Source organism: Nilaparvata lugens, chromosome 5 (genome assembly GCF_014356525.2).
Source record: "Nilaparvata lugens isolate BPH chromosome 5, ASM1435652v1, whole genome shotgun sequence".
Lineage (NCBI taxonomy): Eukaryota > Metazoa > Arthropoda > Insecta > Hemiptera > Delphacidae > Nilaparvata > Nilaparvata lugens.
In genome coordinates, this window is record NC_052508.1 from 1,443,102 (window position 1) to 1,465,802 (window position 22,701).

At 33.1% G+C, this 22,701-nt stretch overlaps 1 protein-coding gene across 1 annotated transcript; it reads right to left on the minus strand.

Moving 5' to 3' along the window:
- Window positions 1-7,701: 7,701 nt before the first annotated feature.
- On the minus strand, window positions 7,702-22,683 carry LOC120351693. Its single transcript, XM_039429664.1, has 5 exons — window positions 22,188-22,683; window positions 21,547-21,646; window positions 20,880-20,981; window positions 9,267-9,422; window positions 7,702-8,018 (listed from the first exon to the last, which is right to left on the minus strand). The coding sequence occupies exons 1-5, from the start codon at window positions 22,628-22,630 to the stop codon at window positions 7,950-7,952; spliced, it is 870 nt and encodes a 289-aa protein (XP_039285598.1). The 5' UTR covers window positions 22,631-22,683; the 3' UTR covers window positions 7,702-7,949.
- Window positions 22,684-22,701: the final 18 nt, after the last annotated feature.

Genomic DNA, 22,701 nt, shown 5'->3' on the forward strand with positions numbered 1-22,701 from the left:
AAAACCCTTTATTGATTTATAAGATATAAGATTCATAGTGTGTACAGCATTAAAGTTCAAGTACAACGATAAATAAAAACTGGGAGCTATTCAGCTTTGAAAGAAAATCAGGGAATTTTCAGTGGAATTGAATGACACTGGAACGAAAAAAATTACTTTATCTTTAGTGCCTTCATCACACACGTAGGCCTACCTGTTTAGGTACTGATGATAATTCACAATGAGCCTCATATTTTTCCTTAGATCCTCTTCATCTTTTACATTATCGGCGATTTGAATTTGTTTTTCATTACTAGTAAATCCTTTTTCCTGAGAAGAGCCAGGTGATGAATGCTTGATGTCGTCCAACAAAATATAAATGTTTTCATAGTCTGATAGCAGTTTCTTCACACTTTGTAATAGGGCCGTATATGCAGTAAAGCCCTCAACCGTAAAAGGGAGAATGATCAGAAAATGCAATATGAATATGTATGGTACAAATAAAATCTGATCAAAATCTGGAGGAATATAGGAGACGAATGGAGTTGGGAAGCCACGTAGTCGATCCTCTGGATTTGATTCCAGTAATCTCACCATTGGATATCTTACTAACAGTCCTAAGCAAGCGCGGAGACTGAATACTAATGAATATTAATTTATTAATCATAAATTCTAGTTCTTTTCTCTTTTTTTCGTAGTTATTGACGACTTTGGTCCAACTTGGGGCAGTCCTATCCAATTGATAGCAGTCTGAGAGATGCTCTTCCTCAATCATATGCGTCAATTCAATGCTTTCTTCAGGTCTACTAAATCGTTTTAGAGAACAATTGAACATGCCACTTACGGCTAACATGTCCTTAATTTTTCCATATTGTCTCTCTCATTGGACAATGTCACCAATAAATGTATTAGCGTTGGTATTTCTAACATTATCATCAATATGAATAATAATGGGTTATTATTGCTATCATAGCAAAAATATCGAACATACTCTCGCATTAAAACTGTGGTCTTCTGACGTATCTGAAAATATATGAATTGAAATACAATATAATGAATATATTTATACAAAAATATTATTATTGGTGTGAGAATATCAAAAGTAGAAAAACTACTTTATTTGATGGAAATATTTTTACAAAGAAGTTACGAACACTTCAATGAAAATTGTATTTGAAAGCTTTTGGTTTTAGACATCCTTGTAGAATTTAGTGAATGCGCAAATGAAATTCGAGAATTTTCATAGTAATCTGAAACTTGCCTATGAATTATATTTTTAAAATATAAATTATATCTTTTACATACAATGGCACGTTTACATTTATTACCCCATGGTGAAGTGTCAACTGTGGACTGTGGTATTTGTTTATTACATACATTTTTTGCCAATTTTCTTATCAATTAATGCAATATAGGCCTAATCAATATTGTACTAGATATTACAATGGAACACTTCTTGCGTGTCAAATTATTATTCTACTTGGAACTCAGATGACATATTGGTTGATCTTCTCTTAACAATAGTAAAATTATAGTGTTTCAGTGATTGTGACAGACTTGAGTCAAATCAAGACTTCGGTTGAACACCAACCCGCACAGTGAGCCATTCTGTACATACACCTATGTACAGTGATCAGTGAATAATGACCACTTCCACATACAATGAGTTGACGAGGAAAAGTTTAATATTACCATAGAGAAACAATAGTGTGAGAATCTTATGCTATTGTTTCTCTATGATATTACCATAAACTGAGGTTAAGTCGATCAGTATGAGTAGGTAGTTGATCACAGCTGACATGTTTATACAATATTTCATACATACATAAATAATTACAATCTTTTGTACAAATCAAAATATTGTACAATTATATTGACAGTCTAGAGGCCTCCTTCAAATTCGAGCAACCCAAAATATTATGTATATGAGCGTTAAATTGAACCTTTAAACGGCACCACATAGACGTGCAATATTATGGCGCAATTTGGGATGCACGATTTTGATGGAGGCTCCTCTAGGCTACAGCCTAGTATTAATAATTAATTTTATGAAGTTCTAATAATAATACTTTCTGTGTGCATATTATAGAATGTCAAATTGTGTGATAGTATAGGCTATGTATATCGTATTAGAGATAGTGTATTTCAGTTGAAACCAATGAAAATAAATTTTTGATAAATTGTATTTTTTTTTTAGATTACGTCCTAAAGACTCCAGTTATGGAGTATAAGACAAGTCATGTTATTACATAATAATTCTAACACTAAGTAGTTCAACCTAGTTTAGGTTTGAAAGGAATTCTTGTGCACTATAAAAAGCTCTATCAACTAAATATTTTTTCATTTGTTTTTTGAAAATCTTCAAATCATCATTACTTTTCAAGATTTGAGGTAGCTTGTTATAAAATTTCCTACCAATATAATCTGGTTTTTGTTCAAATAACCTACTATTGTGACCCATTATATGATAATCTGCTCTGTTTCGCGTATTATACTCATGAACATCTGAATTCTGGATCACACCACTCGTTTTCACATGCATTACAACTTCATATACATACAAAGATGGCACAGTTAATAGACCAAGCTTTTTAAATAAAGGCCTACAAGAGTTTAACCTATTCACTTTCTCTATACATCTGAGTGCCTTCTTTTGAATCTTAAACACTCTGTCCATATTTTGTTGAGATGAATTACCCCATACTAAAATAGCATACCTATAATATGAGATAGTATAAGTCCATGGTAAGCAGTTAACAGTAGTTTTTCATCATTCAGCCTAGCAAGCTGCCGCAAGACAAATACCCCAGATGATATCTTATTACATATCCTCTCAATGTAAGGATGCCATGTTAATTTCCTGTCCAATAAAATTCCCAAGAATGCTACTTTCTCTTCTTGGTCTAATTCATTTTCCTCTACAAACACATTTATTTCTCTATCCTCTACTGAATTATATCTACTTTTGAATTGTAGGAATTGACATTTCTTACTATTCATTGTTAATTGCCTTTGCTTCAAGAATTGGACAATTGACTGTACTCCAGTAAAAGCATTTATTTCTAGACTATCTAATAAATAATTGTTAAAGATAAGCGATGTGTCATCAGCAAACAACAGAGCTCTGTGATCTTTTAACTCTTTTGGTAATTGGTTCACATACAACAGAAACAGTAAGGGACCCAGAATTGAGCCTTGAGGTACTCCAGCCTGGACCTCCAGTTTTTGAGATTTAATTTTTACTATTTCATTCCCAACCACCTTCGTAAGCTCAACACACTGGTTTCTACCTATGAGATATGATTCAAACCATTTTAGTTCTATACCATTCACATCTACAGTTTTTAGTATTTCCAATAATATTCTATGGTTCACACAATCAAAAGCTTTGGATAAATCAAGAAATATTGCGGCTGCCTTCTCACCTGAATCTATTATATCTATTAGTCTTTCAACAAGGGATACTATTGCAGTCTTAGTAGATTTCCCTTTTTGGAACCCATGCTGTTCATCACATATGAAATTAATTTCTTCCAGGTGCATCAATAACCTATTTAAAACTACTCTTTCAAAAATTTTACTTATTACATTTAGAATACTAATGGGTCTATAATTTTCAACTCTTTCAGAATCACCGCTCTTGAAAATTGGCAAAATTTTTCCTTGTTTCAGATCATCAGGGAAAATACCCTGCTCTAGTGAAGTATTAAGGAGATGCAATAAAGGGTCCAGTAATTCATTTTCACATTCTTTTAAAATTTTGCTTGAGACCCCATCCAATCCTACTGTTTTTTTGTTATTCAAATTTTTTATTATTCTTGACAACTCATCTCTTGATAATGGATGAAATTTAAATACCTTTTCAATTGGCTCAGCATTTAATGTAGTTGTATTATAAGTATTAGTGTTCAGTGACTTTTGGAGATTATATGCAACCTGTTGATAATATTTATTGAAAAAGTTACAAATGTCTATACTATCATCCATATAATTTCCATGTTCATCGATTATCCTAGGGACATTAGTAACTGTATCTTTTTGAGCTGCTCTCCTATTTCTATTAATTACCTCCCAAACAGCAGAGTTAAAATTGGTACTAGTTTTTAATATTTCAGCTGTTTTCTTACACTTGGCTTTCCTCACTTCTTTTGCATAGTTTTTCTTTAGACATTTGTATTTGACTTCACTCGGAACATCCCTCACTAATTTAAATTCCTCATAAGCTTCCCTAACAATATTTCTTTGAGTAAGAATATCTTCAGTTATCCATTCATCTACTTTGTTTAATTTACTTTTTACTTTGACTTTTTTTATCGGACAGCATATACTAATGTGAAATCTTAGAGTATCAATGAATTGCTTATATTTGTAATTTAGGTTACATTTGTTATAAACACTACTCCAATTTTCTTGAAGCAGTTCCTGCTTCAAACAATTTATATTTCCTAGCTCATATTGCTGAATTTCTTTCACAAAAGTTTTTTTTTCTGCTTGGATTCTGGCCCTGCAACTTAACATCTAAAATTTGATAGTTATGATCTGATAGATCTGAGCTACCTAACCTGACATTACAACCTTCTATATTTGTGAGGATATTATCAATAATTGTCTGTGAAGTTCGAGTTACTCTTGTATATTTGTGGACCTTAATTTCTAAATTATTCATATTAATAATATCTCTAATAACCTCTGTCATTTTATCCTGCCTGGCGAAATCGGTATTGAAATCTCCTACTACTATAACATTTGTGAAACGAGCGGTTATAATTTCCAAAAGTGTATGGAGCAGCTCACAAAATTTTTGCCAGTCTCCATTTGGTGACCTATAGATACCTAACACTGCTACCTCAAATCGATCATCAATTTTTAACCTTATAGTCCCGTCACCTCTAAATCCATCTCAACAGAAAATCTCTTAACAAAATCCAGTTCATAAGTTTGGGTATGTTTAGCATTGCTAGTGAATATACATACACCACCACTTCTATGAGCTATTCTACAAAATTCTGATCTCAGTGAATAGCCTGGAATCCTAACTTGATTTATTTCCTTTATTTTTAAGCCATGCTCTGTGAAAATAACAATGTCAGGATCCTCCTGTTTAAGAAATACTTCTAATCTGTCAATTTTGTTGCGAAGATACTGAATATTTTGATGATAAATACTAAAAACCTTACCATCTTGTGCTACTCTATCTCTAGCATTTGTAGCTATTTCCCTTTCCCTGTTCTGAGCCAATTTACTAAAAAATCGTTATTTGTTTTTTTCACTGTTTTTAAACCAGAGGATTGCAAACGGCTTCTAATGGCTTCTAACGGTATAATTTACATGCGGTACCTTACGTGACTGAAATTTGAATGCGATAGTTTTCTAGTTTAGTGAAGATAGATTCTATTTTGATAATTTCATGGTTGATTTAAAATAGATTATATTGTTTATATATGATAAGGAGAATAACTTCAATTTTGTTTCATTGGTCATAATGGTAAATGATAATGTTTCAAGGGAAAATTTTTCAAAAGGAATACTTGATTTTTTGTGTGGCCTTCAAAATTAATGTCTTCAAATGTCTTTAGAAAAGACATTTAGAAAAGTCATTTCTTTAGAAATGACTTTAGAAAATTTAGCTTCATAATGCGAAAATAGCATAAGTAAAGTTTTGATAAAACAACAGAATCAACCTGATTTAAATGTAATCATGCTACTTCCTGGAAGCTGGAACCAATGAGAATTGGAGAGGATTGAAAATATTAGTGTTATTCCAATCCTCTGAGCAATGATCAATATCAATTAGAACATCACAGACATTTTAGAGAAATTCATTTCATTCATCGTAATAAAAAATATTCTTAATCAATCTATAATTAGGGTGCTCAAAGATGTATATGCTATTACATAAATAAGTTATTCACGTATTATCACACAAAAAATTTGTTATTTATGTATAGATCTGAAAATAAAACATACTATTCAGGCAAATTATTAGCATCATATACCCCATGGACTCAATCAATAATTTGTATCTTTCTATTTATTTCAAGATAATAATTAGATTTGCTTTTATTGGTCTTTGCAATGAAGAAGACTCATTTGACCTGATGGATTGTGATCCATCAGGTACATCAAGGTATATATCAGATTATCTACTTTAAAATGATTCAAATCTCATAACGTACAATTGAAACAATCAAAATTTCCTTTCATTTTAATGAACAGGAATAGTTTTTCCAATTTTACTACGTTGATGGATTCATTTTTGTAATGAATTCCTTTCTTCTGAAATAATGTCTTGCAGATAAAGGGGTCTTTGATTAATATGGGAATATATTCAATAATAATTATTTGATTAATTAAAAAAATAATGAATAAAAGTCACTCTGCCTGAACTTAACAGTTAAATAGTTCTGTAATTGCTTCAAGTAGAATAATAGTCAAATTATTTGACACGCAAGAAGTGTTCCATTGTAACATCTGGTACGTTATTGATTTTATATTATTGCATGAATATATTATATATTGAATATAATATATATTTATATTATTGATGGATGAAAAACAAATACCTCAGTCCCCACATTATCATGGGGTATTGAATGTAAATAAGATATGTAAATAAGAGGATATGTAATAAGATATCATCTGGGGTATTTGTCCTGCGGCAGCTTGCTAGGCTGAATGATAAAAAACTAATGTTAACTGCTTACCATGGACTTATACTATCTCATATTAGGTATGCTATTTTAGTATGGGGTAATTCATCTCAACAAAATATGGACAGGGTGTTTAAGATTCAAAAGAAGGCACTCAGATGTATAGAGAAAGTGAATAGGTTAGACTCTTGTAGGCCTTTATTTAAAAAGCTTGGTCTATTAACTGTGCCATCTTTGTATGTATATGAAGTTGTAATGCATGTGAAAACGAGTGGTGTGATCCAGAATTCAGATGTTCATGAGTATAATACGCGAAACAGAGCAGATTATCATATAATGGGTCACAATAGTAGGTTATTTGAACAAAAACCAGATTATATTGGTAGGAAATTTTATAACAAGCTACCTCAAATCTTGAAAAGTAATGATGATTTGAAGATTTTCAAAAAACAAATTAAAAAATATTTAGTTGATAGAGCTTTTTATAGTGTACAAGAATTCCTTTCAAACCTAAACTAGGTTGAACTACTTAGTGTTAGAATTATTATGTAATAACATGACTTGTCTTATACTCCATGACTGGAGTCTTTAGGACGTAATCTTAAAAAAAAAAAAAAATAAAATAAATAAATGTGCCATTACCTGTAACAAATATGATTTATATTACTGATAAATATAATTCATAGGTTAGTTTTAAAACAGTATGGAAATTCTCGAATTTATTTGCTCATTTATTAAATTCTACAAGGATGTCTGAAACATAAAGCTGGTAAATACACTTTTTATTAAAGCAGTCACAATTCTTTGTAAATTTTTCATCAAATGAACACGTTAATTTTCTCATTCATTATTAATTCATCCATGATATTGTGTATCAATTCATATATTTTCAAATATTTTTGAAGACCACAGAGTTAATGATATGATAGCATAAGCTTTTAATAATCAATTGAAATAGAAACATGCAGTTAACGATGCAATCATGCAATGGACAGTGCATTCTTGCAATGAGCAATGAACATTGCATGTACTAAGTGCATATCAAGGATAAATAATTCCAATAACTATCAAATGAATAGAGTTTTTATTTATTTTCATTTTCCACTATCACAAATAAATCATATTAGCAATTATTATTTTCTCCCTTGAGAACAAAAATCAATACCAGAAGGAACCTGATCCAGAAAGGCCAAGCCCTGGATTGTCTGGCTGCATCATCTCTTGTTAATTTCCTTTGCATGTCTGGTGTAACATATCATCCCAGAAGGAGTTGGTGGTGTAATAAATCTATCAAAAACCACCCAATCCATTTCCAGAGTTTTAATGCTCTTTACGAGTCATTTTCTGAGTGTAAAGAATATTTCCCAACGAGAATGCAGCTTTCATCAACTGTAAAAAAAACAAATTCATTGGCAAATATAATGTTTAATAAATAAATAACTAACACACTTTGCAGCGGATGCCAGCCTGAGGTACTTTTCTGGAAGTTGTGTAACTCTGAATGATGAATAAATGAATTAATAATTCTACTGACCACGATTTTGTCAGGTTTGAACACACGTTTTTCATTCAATATGCAATAAAACGACTTTATTCATAATCCTATCATATTAAGCGAGCAATTTCTGTATAACTGTATATATTTTTATATTTTCTGGTTATTTATATCCATGGTTATTTATGTCCAACGTCTCTAACGATTTCCAAAAAAATCTGGAACATGAATTTGGTTTGTAAACAATCTATAGCTGCGTTTCCACCAAAGCCATTAGCAAAATATTAATAACTTAATCCTTATAGATTCTATTAGATTAAATTAAACTTGGCAAACACATATGTTCATCATGTGCATGATAAGTTTTGCTCAATCTAATAGAATATATAAGGGAGTTACTAACATTTTGTTACTAACTTTGGAGTAAACGCAGCTTAAATTAGAACTTTTCTGTTTTCAAATATTTGGACTGAAAATTGAACCCGAATTCAAGTGTATGGAACATAACCTACTTCTTGGACCATTTCTAGTGTATACATCGAAATTTGATGGGGAAGAAACAGTTTTGGGCTGTGCCTGTTAGTCCTTCCCCAATCATTTTGAAGAGTTGTGAAGAACTGTTTATCAATAAATAAATAACGAGCGAAGCTCGGTGCCCCGATATTAAACATATTAATACGCATACGCGGTACAGGAGAAGCTATTTTAATCAATTACTCATTCCAAGCTTAGGTCCACTAATGAAAGATCAAGAGAAAAGGTAGGCCTACTTTAGAATGTCTCCAGTATGTCCAGGTTAATTTTATTATTCAAAACGAAGGACACACTTTAGAAATCTGTCACTCAGTAAAGTGTATAAACGGTAGGCCTACATCCATAATCAACTTGCGTATGGCCTTGAGTAGGCCTACATTACTAATATACTAATAATTGGTAATTGATGATGATTTTAATGTGAAATAAGGTGAGAATACAAAAAACCAATCCAAATATCATCGTAATTTTTACCCATTCACCTATTATCATTACAACTTTATTCCTCTAATGTAAGAGGCTTTGAAATGGGCCTGCTCATTTAGAATACGGTATGCTCATTCCTTAGGAGTAGGTACGAATAAATAATTATTAGGAAAGTGACTGACATCTTTGTACGATGTGAGGTTGAGTATGAAAACTCCATAAGGCTTTATTTCAGTGTCGACATTAGCTCGATTCATCATGATTATCATGCTCTGTTTGAACCACTTGGGCTTATTGATCCACGGAAGCTCTGCAACATGTCCTCGGAATATCTCATTCTGTAACAAATTATCACAAACTAATATAAGTTGAGTGGAATATAAATAATTGTATCGACTCTATACGAACACACCAACTAATTTATTGTGTAAGGGACAGGAAGATAGTCTCCAATCTCCATTGTAATTTGATTGAGCTCATTCTCACAATTGACCGCACAGACACGTGACAGCAATAATGTTCATGTAGAGCCTAATCTACTTTCCATGATAGTTTTTAGGTACAAACAGATCCCTGACACAAGTTGCGGAACGTTTCAATCAGGTGAGTTCGCACTTGACAGAGTACAGTAAATTATAATTCCCTCGAGTTCTAATTGGACTCCTACATGGGATGGTCAACCCATGAGACTTTCCATTGATAGCGTTTGTGGCCATCCTCTTTTATCTTTTTCTCTTACTGCTGATGATGCCAACAATTATTAAGCTGTTTGCCTGTCTGTGCGTAATAGAGAGTGCGTGGGTGATTGATGACATGATTGAACGTGCATGCCACTACCATGGAATGCGATGCTAGGCCAATCTGGATCTGTTCTGTTGAACAATAATAGCCTACTTCTTCAGCTATTATAAAATTGATTGTAGATGCGGTTTATGATAGAACAGAATATCTTTATTAGCCTCAATAGAATATGACAATTTGACTTATAGGCTAGCAGTCAACACAATACAATAAAAATCTGGTGTGGTACACTCACACAACTTTCCTTGCTCATTGATCTATAAGCCTCATTCTTAAACGAGGGTAATAACATCATGCCGATTGGCGGCTAAATAGCTACGATTATACTATTGTTATTGTGTTCAGAGTACATTTTCCTTTGTTTGAATTATGAAATTTCAGGATTTTTTGAAAATTGTCAAAACAGACAGCTGTTCGACAAATAAAATATTGACATGTGTTCTTTTGGATAAACTGCTCTACCTACCTACCTCACGCACGAGAAAGAGGTTACAAAGTAAATTTCTCAGGGATGGGGTGGACCCCCTGTTAGTTTCTCAGGGAGGAGACTCATTCCAGTTAATAGAGCTGATATATAACTATACAGGGTATGAATTTAAAAAAATCAGTCAAGTCATTTTCGAGAAAATCGTGATAGAAATTTAACAAAATTCATTCTTCTCAGGAATATTACGGAGCTCCTGCAATTTTCCCAGAAATGAGACTCATGTCAGTTGATAGGGCTTATAAATAGCTATCTATGGTATGAATTTGAAGAAAATCGTTAGAGCCGTTTTCGAGAAAACCGTGAAAATCATGGTTTTTTAGTAATTATCCGCCATTTTTCTCAAGAATATTACGAAGCTCCTGCAATTTTCCCAGAAATGAGACTCATGTCAGTAGATAGGGCTTCCAAATAGCTACCTATGGTATAAATTTGAAGAAAATCGTTAGAGCCGTTTTCGAGAAAACCGTAAAAAACATGGGTTTTCAGTAATTATCCGCCATTTTTCTCATGAATATTATGGAGCTCCTGCAATTTTCCCAGAAATGAGACTCATGTCAGTTCATAGGGCTTATAAATAGCTATCCATGGTATGAATTTGAAGAAAATCGTTAGAGCCGTTTTTGAGAAAATCGTGAAAAACATGGTTTTTTAGTAATTATCCGCCATCTTGAATTGAATTTTATTGAATTTCTTATTGTCGTGTTCTCATGGTATAAGGACCTTAAGTTTAAAATTTTAAGTCAATCGGTTAATTAGAAATGGAGTTATCGTGTTCAGACATACACACACACACACACATACACACACACACACACACACACACACACACACACCACACACACACACACACAGAGACACACAGACCAACATCCAAAAATCATGTTTTTGGACTCAGGGGACCTTGAAACGTATAGAAAACTTGAAATTGGGGTAGCTTAATTTTTTTTGGAAAGCAATACTTTCCTTACCTATGGTAGTAGGGCAAGGAAAGTAAAAACAGGGTTTATACAACACAACAATAAAAAGCCACATTAGGTACATTGGACTCAAATTCACCTTATTCACAATGCTATAATATCTTTCTATTTATCCATTTCAAAATCCCTTGAATAAAACGTTTTTCCTTGAATTTTTTAACAGAGTAAGAGAGATTATTCTTCTATTATTTATTATTTTCCTACTCTTTCAACTTCAGAGTGTACCAGATACTTTTATTATTTGAATGTTTAGCTGTTCTCGAGTTAGATTTAATTTTCTTAATCATGTTGAAACTTAGATCATGATAATACTGTATATCATGGTATTCAGAAGAGCATTATACCTTGTATCCACATCTCTATCATATACCTATACCTGACCAGCTTTCCTTCAACAGGTGACATCTAAATACATTGATACCTACTAATCTCATTGATTTTTGTGATTTTTCTATAGGTATAATCAGAGGTTAACACTTTTTTATAGATTCACTGCAATTTACTGATTCTATTGAGATAAGCTGACCTAAGTGGTCGCTGGGTAACATGGAAGTTACTTATTTGTATCGGTACATTGAAATTGTCTTGTAAGCAGGAAGCAAAAACATTATCGAGACAGTTGGCCCCCCTAGTCGGCTCATAAGCCCTCATTTCAAAGCCATACATACTGCACAAATTAATAAAGTGTTCTGCCTGCTTGTCATTATTTGCATTGAAATGTTAGTTGAAATCCCCACACACTATTGACTTTCGGTTCTTCTTATACAGGTGACTAACTATAAGAGCTGATTCCATTATTTTAAAAAGTTTCAAAATTTGCTTGAGAGCTACGATATTGATATTAACGGTGTAATTCACATCCATTGCTGTATGGTTGTAATACCATAAACGATCGCATGTACATTTAGATCATAATAGGCTAATCACAATGGGGAAATCTATAAAGAATGTAGCCGAGACAAGGTTTAGCTGGCAAGTCGCGCTTTATTCAGATCACACAGATACACACAATACAATAAGATATAGATGGCACTACTTCAAGTAGTCGGCAAAATACAAATTTCTCCAACACTCCTCCTTGATTTAAATTTTTTATTATCAAAAGAAAAAAGTAGAATCATCAGATTATACATCAAATATATGGAATGAATACAAAAAACAAACAAAATCACACAATAATATTCATACCATTTCTCATTTTGGAAAATTTCTCATATGACAGAGCTTTAGTTAGAATGTCAGTCAGATTTTCTTCACTTTTTACATACTTAATTATTAATATACTGAAATAAGTAAACTCTTCATTTGTAGAGCTTTAATCAAATAAAATTGAACATGACTTTCTACTAGTAACGGATCAACAACATTTGATATTTATGAATGAATCAATGACAACGAAAACATATGGTTTATCATATCATTCTACCCGGCTAGATTTTCGTGTTATCTTAGGGGCAAGATGACGGAGCGACACAGTGGACTCTTGTCCATCAGGGCGACGAATGTGAGCATACTCTGGGTTTGCCTCAATCAATTCAACTTCTTCTACTGATGAATCTTGCTTTGAATTTCGGTTCATTTTCTTCAGCCAAACTGGTCCTGGGCTCATTAGCCAAGATGGTAGTGACTGTCCATTTGTTGAGGATCTCATGTGTAGGAACATTCGTTCATGAGGGGTGCAATTTGTTGTAGTACACAAAAGAGATCGAATAGAGTGAAGTGCATCAGGCAACACTTCCTCCCATCGATTTGAATCAAGTCCTCGTGATCTTAGAGCTAGTGTTATTGCTTTCCATATAATTCCATTATATCGCTCTACTTGACCATTCCCTCTCGGATTGTAAGGCGTTGATCTACTAGTTGCTATCCCTTTTGAGCCAAGAAAGCTCTTCAACTCAGTTGACATGAAGGATGTTCCTCTGTCTGTGTGAATATAGCTTGGAAGGCCAAACATTGATATTAATGAGACCAGGCAATTTATGACTGTTCTCGCAGTCATGTCTGGACAAGGAAATACAAAAGGGAATCTTGAGTACTCATCAACCATCACCAGTAGGTATTTATTTCTTGTTTTTGATTGTACGGGTCCTTTGAAGTCCATATTAATTCGTTCAAAAGGTTTTGTTGCCTTTATGAGATTTCCTTTTGTCTTCATATACTGTGGTTTTATTTCAGAGCAAATTGCACAATTGGAGCAAATTTTCCTTACATCATCTACAGTATAGGGGAGATTTTTCATTCTGAGCCAGTGGTAGAAACGAGTTACACCAGGGTGACAAAGTTCATCATGGTATTTTGCCAAAGCTGAGTTCAATGTTGAACAACCAGCTGTAATACATATACGAGAGAGTGCATCAGCTGGTGCATTTTCTTTTCCAGGTCTGTAGACTATGTTGAATTTGTATTCAGATAATTCTAGGCGCCACCTTTGTATCTTTTCATTTTTTATTTTTCTATTGTGTTGAGTGCCAAACATGAATGTGACTGATTTTTGGTCAGTGATCAAAGTGAATTGTTTTCGTAGTAAATAGTGTCTCCATTTTCTTATAGACTACACAATGGCATAGGCTTCTTTCTCAACAGCTGAATGCCTGGTTTCACTTTGGGACAAAGTTCGTGAGAAAAAGGCTACTGGTCGAGAATTTTGTGTTAATGTTGCACCAATTGCAAAATCTGATGCATCTGTCTCAATTATGAATGGTACATTTTCATCAACAAAGAGCAGTACCGCGGAAGCAATTTCATTTTTCAACAATTCCAAAGTTTCCATCTGATCTTGAGATAGAGGGAATTTCTGTATGTGGACAAGGGGGTGAATCTTTTGAGAAAAGTTTTTAATCCATCGGGAGTAATGAGCCAGTAATCCCATGAGTCGTTTCATTTCTTTAGCATTTCTTGGGGGTGGAAAGTTCATGAGTGGTGCAAGGCGTTCTGGGTCAGGTTTAATTTCTCCATGTTTTATCTCATACCCAAGGAACTTCAATGATTTTTTTGAAAATTTACATTTTTCTTCATTTATAGTCAAGCCATACAATTCAATTACTTGTTGAAATTTCTTAAGATTTCTGTCATGTTCTTCTTGATCTGAACCGCAAATGACAACATCATCCAAATAGGCAAAGCAGTCATTCAAATTCTCTCTTTCTATAAGTCCGTTTATTGTACGTTGGAAGGCAGCTACTCCATTGGTTACTCCGAATGGTATTCGTTTGAACTGATAAAGTTTTCGGCCTACTTCAAAGGCAGTGTAATGTCGTTCATTCTCAAGAATCGGTATTTGATGGTAAGCTGACTTGAAATCTACAGTACTAAAAATGTTGTACTTGGCAATTGTGTTTACAAAATCTTCGATCAATGGGAGAGGGTATGCGTCTAAATTTGTGAATTTATTAATAGTCTGTGAATAGTCTATGACCATTCGTTTCTTCTGTCCATTGGTTACAATGAAAGGCTGGGCACGCCAACTGGACTGGCTTTCCTCAATTATTCCTTCTGTAAGGAGGCGATTGACCTCATTCTTCATGAATTCATAGTCATCTTGTGGGTGTCTTCTGGATCGGGTAGTTATTGGGTGGCAATCGGGAGTCAAGTCATTGAAAAGGGAACATGGTTTTATCATGGCCTCCACCAAGAGGCAATCTTTCAAGGGTGGTGTGGTTGTAGAATTATTATCTATTACAAGAGGCTGTTTATTACCATTGAATGCTAAACTTATTGTAGAGTGATTCATCAAAAAATCGTGACCAAGTATCACATTGCAACAGCATTCTTTTAATACCAAGAGTTTAATATTGTTGTATTCATTTCCTTTGTACACAATATTGCTATAAACACATGCTTTTGTAGCGGTGTTATGTTGAACAGATGCAAATCTTATAAAACAAGAATCTGATGCAGTTTTAAATTTATTTGTTTTTGCAAATTTTTCATCAATAAAACTGGCAACACTTCCGGTATCAATAAGAGCTGGTGTATTTATTCCATTCACCGAAACAATAATTGTAGCTTTAGAAAGATTACTGGTTATACCAGCTGCAGTAATAGTTGACGTAGTTAGTTTTTCTTTGAGCGTTTTACTTTTACACACATGGGAAAAATGTCCAATTCGGGAACATTTATGACAAGTCTTTCCTATTGCAGGACATTCTTGAGAATTTGAGTGTTTTTTATATCCGCAACGTTGGCATTGAACGGATTTCTCTACAATTGCCTGTCGATTTTGGGTTACAGCATTAACATCTGAGAAAGATTCACTCAAGCTTATGTTTTTATTTTCTTCAACAGAGTTTGTATAACAAGTACTTTTAAAGGAGTCGGCATATGTTTTTGCGGATTCAAGAACACGTGCTTGGGAAACGGTTTCTTGTAGACTCAAATCTCCTTGTTGAAAAAGTTTCTCTTTAATTTCAATAGAACATAACCCTGAAACAAGAGCATCTCTAATATGCTCGTTTTTGTTTTCTTCGGCTGACACTCTAGTGAAGTTACATGATAAGCTTAATCTTTTTAGTTCAGAATAGTAGTGATCAATGGACTCACCTATTTGTTGTTTTGCATTAGCAAGGCAGTATCGTGCATAAATTTCGTTCTTTGGTTTAACGAACATATCTTCCAACATGGATATAGTTTCTTCATATGAAGTATAGCTTTCCACAATTTCGTATAAAGCAGGTGATAAGAAGTTTACCAATATTTTCATTTTGTCTTTGGTTGTCGTTCCTTCTAAGAAATTTTCGAACGTCTTTTTCCAATGTTTCCACTCTCTCTCTGCCGTAGGCGAATCTGGGTCGATAGATAATTCCTTTGGCTTGAGAAACTTGTCAATATGTGATTCCATCTTATCTTCTTCGTAGTTACGGTTTTCAATCGTTTTTGTCTTTTTCTTTGTCGGCATTTTATTTGATTAAATTGAAATAAGTAAACTTTTCATTTGTAGAGCTTTAATCAAATAAAATTGAACATGACTTTCTACTAGTAATGGATCAACAACATTTGATATTTATGAATGAATCAATGACAACGAAAACATATGGTTTATCATATCATATACTTTTACATACAACATCTTTAATGAAATGAGCCTTTATATCGATATGCTTACTCCTTTTACTATTCTCAAAATTTTTAGTCATCTGTATGGCAGCTTGATTATCAATAGATAAATAAGTTTTACATTCATTGTAACCTAAGTCATTAGCAATGCCTTTCAAATTAATTAATTCTGTGGCTGTACTTGCAGCAGCCAAATATTCAGCTTCTGCAGTTGACAGAGCAACACAATTTTGTTTTCTTGAAAACCATGATACAGGATTACCAGCAAATAAAACTACACAACCACTGGTACTTTTCCTATCAAGTTTATCTCCTGCCCAATCTGCATCACTATAACCCTGCAATAATTCAGATGAATTAGAATGAAGAGTGAGACTATAATCCTGTGTTTCTTTCAGATATCTTAGAATCCTTTTCCCTGCTTTCCATACTTTTTCACTCGGTTTTTCAGTAAATCTACTCAAGTAACTAACACTAAATGCAATGTCAGGTCTTGTACTAGTTGCAATGTACATGAGGCTTCCAATTAATTCACGAAAAGGAACATCAATTATCTCATCATTATTTGACAGATTCAAATCTTTTTCCATAGGAGTTTTCATACCTTTACAATCAAGCATCTGAAATTTGTTGAGTACTTTCTTTATGAATTTTGTTTGAGACAGTTTCAAACCATTAACGCTCCTCCTGAATTCTATGCCTAGAAATTGTAATATTTCCCCCATATGTTTAGCATTGAATTTTTCTTGCAAATTTATAATTACATTTTCGGAATTACCAGCAATCAAAATGTCGTCAACATAAACTAACATATTTACATCATCAGCAATATACAAACAATAATCATAATCAGAACGTTTGAAACCAAGTCTATTAGCAAAGTTATTAAATTCATCATTCCAACATTTGGGCGATTCCCTGAGTCCATACAGTGCTCTATTCAATTTCAAGACTTTACTTTTGTCATAATTAGTTCCTTCTGGTGGCAGAATATAAACTTCGGTATTGAGTTTTCCATTCAGAAAAGCAGATGGAATATCCATTTGAATGATCTTTTGTTTTCTTAATAATGCTACATTTAAAAACATCCTAATACAACTCATTTTAGCAACAGGAGCATAAATATTATTTCCCTTATCCTCAACTTGAAATCCCTTAGCTACTAATCTGGCCTTTCTAATCCCATTATCCTTATTCCTAAAAACCCATTTCGTTTCTATGGCTTTCTTTCCTTCTGGCAATTCTACTGGTGTCCAAGTATTCAACTTTTGTAATCCATCAATTTCTTTATCAATTGCTTCTTTCCATTCTTTCTGTTTGATTGCTTCTGTGAATGTCATAGGTACTTCATCTGACTCTACATACAAAGCAATCACTTCATTCACTCAGTTAAATACCGATTTGGCTTTCTTAAGAGTTCTCTCGGTCTTAGATTCAGATTATTTTCTTCCACTTCTTCCTCACAATCTTGTTGATTCATATTAGAATTTTTATCATTTATGTGATTTCCAGTACACAAGTCTTCTTCATTATTCTCCGTTTGTTCTTGATTTCTGTTTACATCATCATTACATAGTTCTCTCTCATAATCTTGTAATGTCCTTTCTCGATTTCTTTCTACATTTTCAGTACATGATTCTTTCTCACTATTTTGTGAAATTTGTTCTCGATATAAATCAATACTTACTTTTGAGTCAAAATTGTCACTTTCAGGGGATTTATTTTCATTGAAAAGTGCATCTCTAGTAACTACTATTGATTTACTTACAATGTCCATTAACCTGTAATTATTTGAGTTCCCATCATAGCCTACTAGAATCATTTTCTTTGATTTAGAATCCAGTTTCTTTCTTCTACAATCCGGTGTCAATGCATAGGCTTCTGAACCAAATATTTTCAAGTGTTTCAATGACGGTTTTTTACCAGTCCATACCTCAAAAGGAGTAGAGTTTGGTGTTTGACATGTCCCTGATCTATTCAATATGTATACACTTGTATTTACAGCTTCTGCCCACAGATTTTTAGGCAAATTTCTAGACAATAACATACACCGAGTCATTTCCATAATTGTTCTATTATCCCTTTCAACCCTGGCATTTTGCTGTGGAGTATACCTAGCTGTTCTTTCAATTTCAATACCATTTGCATACAAATAATTTTCGAACATTTTATTGACATATCCTGTTCCATTGTCTGTAAGCAAATACTTGGGTGTACGACCATACATGTTCATTATTTTATTTACATAAGTCTTGAAAGCATCAAACGCATCAGATTTATGTTTAATGAAAAATACAACTCTGTACCCTGAACAATCATCTTTGAAGCAAATAAAGTAGTTTGCTCCACCGATAGAAGTTACTGACATAGGTCCACATACATCACTAAAAATTCGCTCACCTGGCTTGGAAGATTTCCATGAGTTACCTACATCATAAGATAATCTATGTTGTTTTCCTACAGTACAACCTTCACAGAAAAATTTTTCAGTGTCATCAATTCGTATACCATTAATTAATCCTTTGGATACCATTTCTTTGATTGCTTTACAATTTAAGTGTCCTAACCTTTCATGCCAAAGCTTAAGATTTGCAATAGATTCATTACTTGTCAAATTTACTTCAATATTATTTAGCACAACAGTTTTAAAAAGCATGTTATACAAATTATTTTCAGTACGAATTCCTTCAGCTACAAGTTTGTTGTTATGATAAATCTTAGCTGTATCATTTTTCTTAATTATAATCATCCCTTTTTTCGTTAATTGTCCTTCAGAAAAGAGATTTCTTTTTAAATCTGGTACAAAGAGAACGTTTGTGATAATTGAGTCAAACCACTCACCTTCAATAAACTTTTTGATGTTAACTGTACCTTGTCCTCTGATTGGAAGGCAAATATTACTACCCAGTATTACAGACTTGTTGTTCCTGAACTCTTGAATTTCTGCAAAGAATTTCCTGTTCCCCATCATGTGCGATGAGGCTCCACTGTCAAGGATCCATGGCTCTGAGTCTTCAGAATCATCCAGGTCGAAATCTGATTCTTCAGCGTTGAAAGCAGAAAAATGTGAACGTTCTCCATCTCCATAACTTTGGTTGTCACGATTTTCCCGTTGGCGCACGTTTTCAGGAGTCGATTGAAATGTCTTTCCATGAAACATTTTTGGCTTCTTGCAATTTTTTGCAATGTGATTTTTACCATGACAGTTATAGCAAATTACTGTCCTTTTTTCTGATGGCATATTCTTCTTCTGAACTGTTGAGGTAGATAGAGCTTGATCATTGCTTTCCTCTTCAGTTAGAGCTCTCTCTTCATCAAGAAGTCTTGAAGTCAAATTCGTTATAGTTTGTTTTTCTTCAGGCATTGAGAACCAAGCTTGTCTCACTGTCCTATATTTTGATGGTTGGGTACTCAAGATTTTTGTTATTATCGATAGTTCACTTATATTCTCGCCTATATCCCTGGCTTCTTTAGCAAGACTTTCAATTTTATTAATGTGGGTTGCTACATTATCACACGGGTCCATTTTGTATTGATGAAATTTGTCTATTATTAACATTTTGTTAATTTCAGATTTTTGACAATAGATTGAGTCAAGTTTTTGAATGATTTCAAATGAAGTTTCACAGTTTTCAATCAACACAATTTGTTTCTGGTCCATTGCAGTAGATAGTGTAAACATAGCAGTTGCATCTAACTTATTCTAGTCCTTCAATTCTTTTTCGTTGATTGGTTTTGTTTCTTTGCCAAAAGCAACATCTAGGCAGCCTTTAGCTCGAAGAGCACATTTCATTTGAAATAGCCATTGTTTGTAGTTGGTGCCATTGAACCTAGCTACCAAGTCGGAAGAGTTCATCTTGAGACTTAAAATTGTCCGAAACACAGCAGAAAACTGTTCTCGTTTTCCAATTCAATATTATTATTTGAATTTCAGCTTAAAACACTTAAGGAAGCAATAAGCATAGCACGTTGCATCATAACACACGGTATTTTTGATTAGCCTACAGCACACAGCAATTCACACAGGTTTCAGTTTTTTCACGAAGAAAATTTCACTGATTTCACACAGAATTCACTTTGACTTTCAACATACTTTACTAGAAAGTAAAATAAAACATTTAATTAACTTTATTAGAGCTTCCTGGGCCCATAACCTATAAAGAATGTAGCCCGGACAAGGTTTAGCTGGCATCCTGGCAAGTCGCGCTTTATTCAGATCACACAGATACACACAATACAATAAGATATAGATGGCACTATTTCAAGTAGGCGGCAATACAAATTTCTCCAACAAAATCAACAGATAAAAAAACACTGGTCAATTCTCACACCCTTGATTAATGTTTCTTCGTTTTTAAAACCCACACAATTGCCTAATATATTATGCATTCAATCACAAGAGACAAAAAAAATTGAGAACTTTTATTCGAGAATGACTGGACCAATCAATTATAGGAGCATATGAAACAAATATTTACCTGATTGCTAATTTGCTGACCGCTGTAATAGCAAAGAAGGAGGATTGAGTTGTTCAAGAGGAATGATGATCCAAGACTCATTGCTACATTTGGATTCCTCGCCTAAGAAAAGAAAATAGAGAACGATACAGGAAAGGAATGCATCACTTATAATAAATCCGCTGTACTCATCAAAACAAATGAATAAATATTTCATTATTATAATATAATTACTACATTATAATAACCTTCTGTTCCACTCAAAATATCACATGACATTGAAAACTAAAAATAGTACCGGTAGGTACCAACTGTACATAGGTACAGAAGAAATATTATTGGAATTCATTATTATTATTTTTAATTGTCCTTTACGTTATATATTATAATATAATAATGTTCTAGCACCTATTCAAATTCCATTATTTCATGGAGCTTCCAATTCCTGATTGTGATACACAAATAATAACAGAATTATTGAATGAACAATAGTGTAATGCAGTACCACTTTTTAGTGGATTCACTGAAGCAAATATTTGAAAACTATGTAGGCCTATTCATATAATTTGTAAAGTAACGTTTTAATTATATCATCTCAGATACATATGAGTTCTGGCTGATACTAGTTGAATGTAGTGAACGGTAATGATGAAGCTGAAATGTTCAAGTTGAATTTAAAGTAATTTACCTGCATCATGAAGTAGATATTAATGCAGGAGTCCATAATCATAAGGAAACTGAATACAGTTAGAGGATACTCTGAGCATCTGACGCATTTTTCAAAACTTCTGTTTGTGAAAAATAGAAATTAATTAGGCTATAAGTTTTCAATAGATAAATGACCGAGTGCAAATTTTTAAAGAGGTATTTGCGTTGTTCAAAATAGTCACAACATTCTTCCATGAATACAGTACATAATATGGTATAAAAAGGTAAATGAATAGAAGTACTGATGATCATTCAGTGTAAAAATGTACATTTTAAATTAATAGCCTGATCAGATAGAAATTATAACAATGAAATAATGATAGCTTACTTTGAGCGAATAATAAATAAATAAATAGGGTATATATATATATATATATATATATATATATATATATATATTTATATATCATCATTTTATTAACCATTGATTTATGATAGATAAGTTATAAGTTTCATAGTGTACAACATCAAAATCTAAGTAAGGATAAATAAAAAGTGGGAGCTATTTAGTAGCTTTGAAAGAAAATTAGCAAATTTTCCGTGAAAGTGAATGACACTGGAACAAAACGATTATTACATTATCTCTATATCATAGTGCCTTCATCACAAACATAGGCCTACCTGTTTATGTAATGATGATAATTCACAATGAGCCTCATTTTTTTCCTTAGATCCTCTTCATCGTTTACATTATCGACTCTTTGGATTTGTTTTTCATTACTAGTAAATTCTTTTTCCTGAGAAGAACTAGGTGAATGCTTGATGTCGTCCAACAAAATATAAATGTTTTCATAGTCTGATAGCAGTTTCTTGACACTTTGTAATAGGGCCGTATATGCAGTAAAGCCCTCAAACGTGAAAGATATCATCATCAGAAAATGCAATATGAATATGTATGCTACAAATGAAAGCTGATCAAACTCTGGAGGAATGTAGGAGACGTATGGAGTTGGGAAGCCACGTAGTCGATCCTCTGGATCTGATTCCAATAATCTCAATATCGAAAATCTCACTACAAGTGTTGAGGCAGCGCAGAAAGCTAACACTAATATAATATTACTCATAACGTTCAGTTCTTTTCTCTTCTTATTGTAGTTATTGACAACTTTCGCCCAACTTGGGGCAGTCCTATCCA

Bases quoted from the DNA above. Each gene is read 5' to 3' on its own strand.
- LOC120351693 (XM_039429664.1), bottom strand. From the start codon at position 22,630: ATGAGTAATATTATATTAGTGTTAGCTTTCTGCGCTGCCTCAACACTT. The intron at 20,982-21,546 runs GTAAATTACTTT...TTCTTTTCTTAG, and splicing joins ATATCTACTTCATGATGCAG to GCGAGGAATCCAAATGTAGC. The intron at 8,019-9,266 runs GTCAGTCACTTT...TTTTTTTTACAG, and splicing joins ACCTCACATCGTACAAAGAT to TTGATGAAAGCTGCATTCTC.